The 10,529-nt window shown below is 41.2% G+C and overlaps 1 protein-coding gene across 1 annotated transcript in view; it reads right to left on the bottom strand.

Moving 5' to 3' along the window:
- Positions 1-1,383: 1,383 nt before the first annotated feature.
- The window catches only part of RAB3C (RAB3C, member RAS oncogene family), a 322,097-nt gene continuing 312,951 nt past the window's right edge, over positions 1,384-10,529 (bottom strand). The window contains exon 5 of the mRNA XM_004380492.1: positions 1,384-1,801. Within this exon, the coding sequence (XP_004380549.1) occupies positions 1,614-1,801 (188 nt within the window). The 3' untranslated portion in view covers positions 1,384-1,613. The remainder of the gene's footprint in view (positions 1,802-10,529) is intronic.

Raw genomic sequence — 10,529 nt, 5'->3', positions numbered from 1 at the left:
GTTATTCATAATGGTCTTCAGGAAATCTGGAATAAAATATCTGGATTTTCCTCCCACGTTCAAATTGCTTACGGCATCCTGAGTGTTTCTGTAATCCTCGGTTCCAAAGAGTATTCTCAAAGTAACTTAAGCATGTTTAGAGCTTACACAATGGGGATACCCTTTAGAATTATGAATGCCTGCATTGAAAAAGAGTAGAGATGAAAATTATCTTTTCCTCAACCTGGGACCCACTGAGATAGTGTTTAAATAACTTTTAATTAGGTAAGAGAATTTACCTGTATTTTGAGCGGAAGGTAATGGCTGGGGAAGCAAGCCTACACCCTATGGGAAGAGGAGCCCAAGAAATCTTCAACAAATCCTTCATTTCAAGAGTCGGTGATGGTTCCGAGAAAGTGACCATGGTGATGGTGGTGGTTGTGGTGGTGGTGGTGTGTGTGTGATGAGGGGCAAGCCATTAAGGAAATGGGGGGAGACCAGGCCTTGGAATTCTACAGCTACTCATACCCTGCTTAGTTAAAAAAAAAAAAAAAAAAGTTTGCTGCATAATTGGCATTTAGCGGATAAGTCTCAGTCTGTTCCAACCAACTAACCAATTGCCATAGAGTCAACTCTGACTCATGGCAACCCCATGCGTGTCAGAGTAGAACTGTGCTCCATAGGGTTTTCAATGGCTGATTTTTCAGAAGTAGGTCACCAGGTCTTTCTTCCAAGGTACCCTTGAGTGGCTGGAACTTCCAAACTTTAGGTTTGCAGCTGAGCATATTAATCATTTTCATCACCCAGAGACTCTTCAGTCTGTTCAATGCCCCTAAATATTCAGAGTATTGGGTAGAACCAGTGGAAATAGCAGTCCTGGGTTAAAGCAATTGCTTATTTAAACATGTAAACTAAGATTTGTTTAATTCTAGTTCCAGTCATGTTAACATTAATGCCTTAGGAAATTTTCAGGGGCCTTAAAAACAATATTTCAATTTCCTTGTAGTCAAAGGTCTCCTCAGATATCATAACAGAGAAAAATAGGCACATTTCCTGAGCAGTAAACTAACCAGCCCCATGACAGTCTCCCTGATTATAATATTACCACTTGATTTCAGTTAAGAGTAAAGCAAATGAAGAAATGAAGTCTCCTGAGATCTTCTTCTCTGTGTGCATGTATGTGCACACATGTGCACATGCATACACACGCACGCACGCGCGCGCACACACACACACACTTCCTTGGCCATCATCACTACAAGTGAAGAGCATAATTTGAATCCATGGCACAAAAATCAGTTGTGGTGATATTATCATCTGAAGTCACAGCAATAGCTTAACTTAGAAGAAATCTGAAGGGGGAAAAAAAAAAAAGCCTAGAAGATAAATAAATAACTAGTCACATGCAAATATCAGATGTTTACAAATGGCTACTCCTTACAAATTTAAGATCACATATTTGCCACATAGGAACACAGGGAGTCTCCCAAGAATTGAATGCATGTATGAGCCATCGACATCAAAGACTTCCCTTAAATAATTATTAGGCAGTATAAATGAAGGCTAATCGACCATTTATAAATGCTGTTTGCTGGCAACCGAACCCGCTAGAGCTGCCTGTGTGCGTGGGGACATTAACAGCCACAATTGGGCTGCGGTGGAGGAGGGGTTTCCTTGAGTCTTGTGCTCTGTTTTGAGGCAGTGATGGTCGGGTCGGTCTCCAAACTCTCTGACATCTTGTCACAGATGATATCCACAAGGCGCTCAAATGTTTGCTTGACGTTAATGTTATCCTTGGCACTTGTTTCAAAGAACTCAAACCCTGGAAGAAACACACAGAAGCACAGCTTGATCATTACATACTTCTGCTGAAATTAAGTGGGACTTGATGGTCTTTGATGGTGATGGTTGATGGCGGGACAGCAGGGGGTGGTGGATTTGGTTTGGGTAAGAAATGAGAGGTGGGCATGAGGTTCCATTTGACAAATGCTACCATCTTGCTCCCCATTAACTACAAACAATAGAGTTATAAAGTGGAAATGGTGATGTTCAAATTTTATTTTTCTCCACTGATTCATTTATGCTATCAGCGTGTCTGAATAGGTTAGAAATTCCTTTGCAAGTATTTATTAGTGACGGCAACATTCAGAATCCTCAGCACTGGGTTGTCTTTACCATCTCTGACTCCAGCCCCCAGTCCACCAAGTACCTCTTGCAATCTTTTCTAGGACTGGTGTTATTTGGCATTTTCTTCTTTCTCCATTCCCAGATTCTACCAAAATTATTAATTTTCATTTTTCTGACCAACCTGAGGCCTAAAAGACTTCACATGTGTATTTTTCTACAAAAGGGATTAACAAGCTCCAACAGAATCCAGCTCTAACTTTTTCAATGTATGGCTTGCTGCTGCCCAGTGAAGCATTTGAGGGTGAGCTTTTGGTAAATTTCCAGTCTCTAACAAGACAGAGAGCCCTGGTAGTGCAGTGGTTAAGTGCTCAACTGCTAACCTAAAGGTAGGTGGTTTCAAACCACCAGCCATTCTGCAGCAGAAAGATGTGGCAGTCTGCTTCCTCAAAGATCTCAGCCTTGAAAACCCTATAGGGAAGTTCTACTCTGTCCTATAGGGTCACTATGAGTTAAAATCAACTCGACGGCAATGGGTTTGGTTTTGAGTAACAAGACAGTGTGGCCCTGGGTGGTGCAAATGATTAAGTGCTCAGTTAGTAACCAAAAGGTAGGTGATCCGAATCCACCTAGAAGTGCCTCAGAAGACAGGCCCGGCAATCTACTTACAAAAGGTCACAGCCTTGAAAACCCTACAGAGCACTTCTACTCTGCACACATGAGGTTGCCATGAGCTGGAATAGACTCGGCAGCAACTCATTTTTAACAAAACACAAGGTGGCACTAAAGAGTCATAGGATTTCCCTTAGGTGTGCTTCTTCCTCCATTAGGATAGTTTGAACAGTGTTAGCCTAACAGCCCTCTGGGGCTTTGTATACCACTGTACCTATCTACTGGTGCTATTTTTTTCCATAGCTTCCATTATCTATCAGCAGCAATGCTTTACCGACACTTGGGAGGGGACACTTGATAAATTTCAAATGAGCTGCCAGAATTGCAAGAAGGTACAAAATCCAGTGACAGTTTTACACTTTTACTGATGCATCACTGTACCTGGGTAGAAGCAGCTCTCTCTGTATGCTGCTCTGTACACAATCTTATCACTCTATTGTTTGTATTCACATTCCACTGGCTAAGCTTGCCAGTCAGTTGCTATGACAACCTTCCCACTAGACAAGCCAGAGATTGCTCTGGTCCATTCAGGGGCCGTTGATTTAGGCTGTGTTGGGCAGAACACAGAAATGCTTTTCTAATCCATTCCAAATTTTACAGTCCATAAATCCTTCTGGTTGCATCTGGCCCTATCTCAGAGGAGCCCCATGGTTTCAGAGCGATTAAATCATGTGATTTCATCCCAGCTCCTGAGGCCAAAGGAGAAAGAATCCATGTCAAAACCCTTCTGATAACCCAGAGATACTTACTTTCTTAAATAGTATTGAAGGTTAGACCACAAAAAGCAATCCTCATGAGTTAACATTTCTAATTTAGTTACGACACTATCTGGTAGGACGAACTTCATCTGAGCTTGAATTTCATCAACTACTGTGTATTCCGTTGTTAAAATCCAAGTGAATAATCGCAGCATTTGGGTTGAAGAAGCATCAGGAGAGCCAGGATCTATAAAACACTGGGGGATATTTCAAACCAGTGTTGACATGCACTTCTCTTTCATTTGTCTCCCTGAATATTCCTTTTATGGCTCTCTTACATTGTGCATTTCTTTCTACAGATAACACCATTTGGTGTTAACCAAACCAAAAAACCCATTGCCGTCAAGTCAATTCTGACTCATAGTGACCTATGAGTCAGAGTAGAAGTGCCCCATAGAACTCTCTTTTCTAACGTTTGCATAGTCTATAGGGCTAGATCATTCAGTTCCCACCCATCTGGTCCAGATTTTATTTTAAGGAGGGCAAGTATGGATCTAAGCAACATCCTTGATGCTAAGATGTCAGAACTATTTGCATCCTTGTGGAGAATTTCTCAGTGCTAACAGGAGAGTGCTTTATGTCACAAGATACCAAAAACCCACTGAAGAAGATTCCTGGATGAGACTTCTTTCAGAAAACAAAACAAAACAAAACAAAACCTCAGAATTTGGCACAAAGATTTCATCTGCAGGTTCGATTCTCACATCTCTTCCGCTAACACTTCTTTTACTTATTAGTGTGATTTGGGAAGCCACTGAACTTGAAGGAGATTGAAACAAATTTGGCTATTGTGAAAAGGTGGTAATCCATATAATCCTTTGTCAAACGTGACTTCTGTCTGGGCTTTGAGATACCCAGGGATGCTAGTGAACAACTTGCATCCTTGGTCCTGAGAGCTATCGCGCTCCGAGCTCCTCAACATTAACCTGGCACCCCAGGAAGGCATGGCTACCACGTGTCCGAGGAACAGAAAGCCATATTGTAAGAGCACTCCATCCATCCAGAGTGGCTGGAGAAGGAGACGCTATGATATGGTGGGAGGGATGGACTACCAGTCAGGAGACTGGGGATCTAGCCCCACTATCAACACTAGCTTTGAACCAGGGACAAGTCACTTTCTTCTACCTTCACTCTCCTTATTTATGACATTTGCCTTACTTACCTTACAGGGATATTATGAGGCTCAAATACATATGAAAATATATGTAACAGTACCAGGCAAACTGGAAAATGCTGTGACAACCCCAACAACCATAAACCAACATCAGGTACTATTCAAAACACTTTCTACATTTTAACTCATTTAATCCATGAGGTAGGTGCCATTATTTTCTCCACTTTACTACTAAGAAAATAGAGGCACAATGTGGTTAAGTACTTTGCTCAAACTTTCACATGGCTAGTAAATGGCAAAGCTGGAATTGAAATATTAACGTCTACACTCCCCTGCTTCTCCAGATGCCCTGCAAAAGTTAAGTCTTATTCTGTTCCCGTTGAATTGAAAGTTCTATGTTAATAATCACAATACATATATACCATAAACTATCATCCGTTTAAATAATCAAAAAGTAATTAACTAGATTTAACACTGTCAGTACACCAAATGAAATTTAATCTTTCCTTAATGATTCCAAAAGTACTCTGATATCTTGTGCTGCTTAAGATTCACCATGATGACCACCACGGCAGGTGTATCTCTATACAGAATTCTAAAATTATAATTATAAAAGGCTCTGGAAATTAGACTGCCTCTCATTGATCATATATGCTGGTCCCACTTGTCATAAGTTTGTCATAAAATGAGATATTCAGGATCCAAATAAACACCATTATTATTTTAGCATTTAAAGGTTTTGGTTCAGGACAAACGAAAGTTTACCGTGCAATAAATGATCCTCCATTGAGATCAATCATCATCTTCATTCCATCAACTGTTTGTGAGTCCCCCCGAGGCCCCACACCTTTTTGTGTCTGTTGTTGTTGTTAGGTGCCATCGAGTTGATTTTTGACCAATAGCAACCCTATGTGACAGAGTAGAACTGTCCCATAGGGTTTTCTTGGTTGTAAACTTTACAGAAGCAGATTGCCAGGTTTTTCTCCTGCAGAGCTACTGGGTGAGTTCGAACTGCCAACCTTTCAGTTAGCAGCTGAGCACTTACCTATTGTACCACCAGGGTATTTAAAGCTCATGGCCTAAATCATAACCACCAAACCCAAGCACCATAGCATTTATTCTTTCACTAACTCATTGTTGCATTTTACAGCCACCCAGTATGTCAGTACTTTAACCTCATCTCTAGGGTCGTGATGAGTTGGAATCGACTTGACTGTAATGGTTTTTTTTTTTTTTTGGGTTTTTATAGCAACATCAACTTGTTCTCAGAAATCTTTAACCTTCCACTGTTCACACAAACATAGGGGGAAGCCAGCACTCAGTCAATGACGTTTAAGAGCCAGAGTCTTTTTTATAAAACTTTGCAGATCACTTCCAATTTACTTGGTAGGAAAGTGTGGTTGAGCAAGATCAAGTAAGTAGCCCAAGGTCACACAGCAAGCCAACTATGAAGTCTGACAAAGATGTCCTGATAAATAGGTTACCCATTCAGCTTCCAGCCTCAGACACTGTCCCTCAGATACATCATCTGATATTAATAACTTCAGTGTACTCATATGACTTCCTCATTGAATCAGTGGGCATTTTCAAGTAACCACAGAAATTCCAATTATCCTTTCTCATTTTTCCCTCAGTAGAACCTTTCTAATTTCTCTCTGGCATAGATAGCACTGTTCCTGAGTTGGATGAGCCTTGAGCTGCCATCCAGCACATTTCTGTTTTAGGCCTTTTCATGTCTGATCCTGGAAGGATCACTCCTGCCCTTTCCAAAAGCCATTACAGGCACTGCTGGACACTAACCTATATTTAACCTCTTGCTTCAGTTTCATTCCATGCTGGGGACCAATATAGAAGCTTGGGAAAGATTTCTTATGGAAAAATGTGTTAGTTATGCTGAAAAAAGGGGAAAAAGCACAACAACCACGTTTTTTCCTCTTCATACTGTGTATATGATGGAGTGGGTGGCATAGAGAGGCACTGCAAATCAGAATTCACTGTGGCGCCCAGGGGTTGTGATCCTACACCCCAACTTCATACGTTGGAGGTCCGCCTGCTTTAGAATCACCTGAAGTACATAAAAGCTTATAAACTCCACCCCAGGCATAAAACCAGTTGCCCTCGAGTTGATTCTGACTCATAGCGATCCCATGTGGGTCAGAGTAGAACTGTGCTCCATACTGTTTTCAATGACGGATTTTTTGGAAGTAGATTGCCAGGCCTTTCTTCTGAAGTTCCTCTAGGTGGACTCAAACCTCCAACCTTTCAGTTAGAGGCCAAATGCCCCAGGGACTCCTACCCTAGACTTACTGAACTGGCATTACAAGGAGTGGATTGGAATATACATTTTTAACAAGCTCCTAAGGAGGTTTCTCATACATACAAAAGGTTGAGAATCACTGTCCTCACACATTGCTGAAAACAGCCTGGCAGCTCCTCAAATGGTTAAACATAGAGTTACCATATGACCCAGCAAATCCACTCCTAGGTGCATGCTCAAGAGAAGCGAAAACATATGTCCACACAAAAACTTGTACATGAATGATTACAGCATCATTATTCACAATAGACGAAATGTAGAAACTGCCCAAATGTCCATCAACTGATGAATGGATAAACATAATGGGGTGTATCTACACAATGGAATATTATTCAACAATAGCAAGAAATGAAGTACTGATACATGCTACAGCATAAACGAACCTTGAAAACATTATGCTAAGTAAAATAAGCCAGTCACAAAAACCACATATTGTATGATTCCATTTATATGAAATATCTAGAATAAGCAAATATATAGAGACAGAAGTAGATTAGTGGTTGCCTAGGTTTGGGGCAGAGTGAGGGGAAATGGGAGTGATGGCTCATGGGTAAGGGTTTTTGTTTTTTTTTTATTTTTTTGAGATAATGAAAATTGCTTGTTCTGAAATTGATTGTGGTGATGATTGCTAAACTATGAATGTACTAAAAAAACCATCGATCAGTATACTTTTAATGGGTGAATAGTATGGTATGTGAGCTATTACCTCAATGTTGTTGTTGTTGTGAGATGTTATCGGGTTGATTTTCAACTCATAGTGACCCCATGTGACAGAGTAGAACTGCCCCAGAAGGTTTCCTAGGCTATAATCTTTATGGGAGCAGATTGCCAGGTCTTTCTCCTGTGGAACCACTGAGTGGATTCAAACTGCCAACTTTCTGGTTAGCAGCCGAGTACTTAACCATTGTGCCACCAAGACTCCTTTTATATCTTAACAAAGCTGTTATAACAAAGAAAAAAAAAAAAAACAGAATCACTGTCCTAAATGAATGAGAATGTATATTGCCCTTAAGATATCTCTCCAGAAGGAATCTTATGCTTTAATGGGGAAATCATTCCAATGACTGACAGGTTACTCTATCAGAACATGTCTCCCAAAAGCCCAATATGAACCCATCATACAAGTGTTACATTCAACTCTTTTTTGCTCTGGTCTCAGTGAAGAAGAGAGAGCAGCTGCTTAATGGGGAGTAGCAGGGGTGGATTATCCAATAAGCAAAGTAAGCATAGTGCTTACCTTGCTTGCCAGATCATCTATAATGCACAATTTCAAATGAGATGTGGTGAAACCCAAGTGAAATTGTTCATTACAGACTAGTAAGTAAGCGCTTGTGCTTACCTTGCTTACTGTGTCATCCACCCCTATCAGGAATTGTAAATTTAAAAAGAGGCTTTCATTTTGTAGGAAGGTCTGTGGGGTTGGCAGAGAGATAGATGCCAGCCATACCTAGAAGCAGAATCTTTGATGTTGTGAAAAAATGTGAAATTGTTCACTACAGATGATCTGGTAAGCAAGGTAAGCACCGTGTTTACTTGCCTATTAGATAATCTGACCCTGGGGAGTAGGTTTTAATACATTCTGTTGAACGTGAAGAACATGAACCCCACACAGCTTGGCTTGCAGGCATGGGCCTGGCTTGCTGGCACTGCTCTCTCCATTTGGTCCCTGAAGACTCAGGGAGGGCTGGGGCCTCAGAGAAGTCTGGCACCTTTTCAGACCGACACCCACAGGGCAGCAAGCAGGGCCTTTACACTGAAAGCATGCTGCTCACTGAGGTGGCAGGTTGCAAGCTGTCACTCTGGCACTTCAAGAGTACTGAAATGTCACAGGATCCCATGAAAGACTCCATTCGACTTGTGATTGCACTGCTTTACAGGTCATAGTTGTAACTCCAGTATCAAGCATTTAGGAACCACTTTCCCAGCCCCTTTCGCCAGTGCATTTAAAATAATCTTATAGGCAGCAAGTCATTCATTCCTGTGCATCAATGGCTAGGCCATATTGTGAAATGCCATTTATTTTCATAAGCTGGTTTGGGAGTTGCTTCTCTGTTTCCACACAAGGAAAATTCTAAAAACCATTTGGGGCACTCTGACTGATCTTTTTAACTTCACTTTGAAAGAAAAATCCCAGCTGTTATTTCTTTTTGTAGAGGGAAAGTAACTGCTAAAGTTGTACTGCAGTAAATCATTTTCATCTCTAATTTTTAAGAATCCATGATATAGTCTTAAATTCCTAAACTCCCAAACTCCCAAATGAGAAGATCTTATATTTCCATATTCTATTGGCAGGTCCAATGATTTGTCTTCCCTTTCTCATGGAATTTGGTAAGCCGGAGCAGCAAGAAAAAGTCACTTTTCGGCCAGGTGACATTTGGGCCAGAACTAGGGATTGCTGAGCAGCAGGACGAGCTGTTGTATAAGCTTATCCATGCTGGATCACAACCCTCAGACAGACTTTAGGAGGAGGAAAGGATCTGACCCATTTTTCTGAAGAAGGACCAAAGGAAGCAGACCAGGGCTGGAGAGAAGCAAGAGCAGGAGATTAGCCAAAGACAGGTATTGCTAAAAATTGGTCAAGTATGAATCTTTGTCCTTAGATAGGCCTGACTGGATGGTAGCTTTCTCCTGCTTCTGTCAGTGTTCAAGAGTCATTCTGACCTTTACAAATTCTAGATGTAGAGAAAAGATGTTTTTCACATCTTTGATGTGGTGAAACTCATGTGAAATTGTGTACTACAGATTAATAAGTAAACACAACTAAGCCTGGCGTACCCTGCTTACTGGTTAATCCGCCCCTGCTCATATGTCAGCTGTCACTGGGGGCTTGTGGGTTGCTATGATTCTGAACAGGTTTCAGCAGAGCTTCCAGACTAAGTGGGCTAAGATGAAAGGCCTGGAAATCAGCCAATGAAAATTCTATGAATCACAAAGGTCCAATCCATGAATGAACATGGGGATGGCAGAGGACTAGGCAGCATTTCATCGCCTTGTGCATGGGCCCACCATGAGTTGGGAGCTGATTTGACTGCAGCTAACAATGAAGATGACCCAGTCTTGCCCCAAAGCCTACATTCACACCTCAAGTCCTTTGCTTTAGCCTAGCTTTTCCATTCCCTATCTGGTGAGTAAGCTTCACACAAGTCCCTTTACAGCTTTGTACATTCAAGATTCTTCTCGAAGCACTCCTATATCATTTCCCCCTTCCCAATCCAACTTAATCTTCAAAACAGAGGTTGCTGACTATTACAAATTTTATGTTAAGCCAATCTTTAAAAATCAGGAGATTTTTACATAAAAATTCAGATTTTTGGCTTGTCTTTAAAAACTGGAATATTCAGTGAGTCCATGATAGCCCACCCAGATATCTTTGGCTGGTCCACTTTAGAAGGGCATTGTTTCTCCCGCTGACTACAGTCTCTCTGACTGCTGATTGTCTTCTTGGCATTAAATCCATGTTTCAATTGTCAGTTCTCTTTGCACTTGCACTTGTGTTTCTTGGACCCACAGCTTTATTAACAGAAAACAGATGCTACACAGAGAGGACTTCTTATTTCAGGTGAAA

Source organism: Trichechus manatus, unplaced genomic scaffold, assembly GCF_000243295.1.
Source record: "Trichechus manatus latirostris isolate Lorelei unplaced genomic scaffold, TriManLat1.0 scaffold00074, whole genome shotgun sequence".
In the NCBI taxonomy this organism is placed as follows: domain Eukaryota; kingdom Metazoa; phylum Chordata; class Mammalia; order Sirenia; family Trichechidae; genus Trichechus; species Trichechus manatus.
The sequence above is the reverse complement of the archived record's forward strand: the minus strand, read 5'-3'. Positions and strand labels throughout refer to the sequence as shown.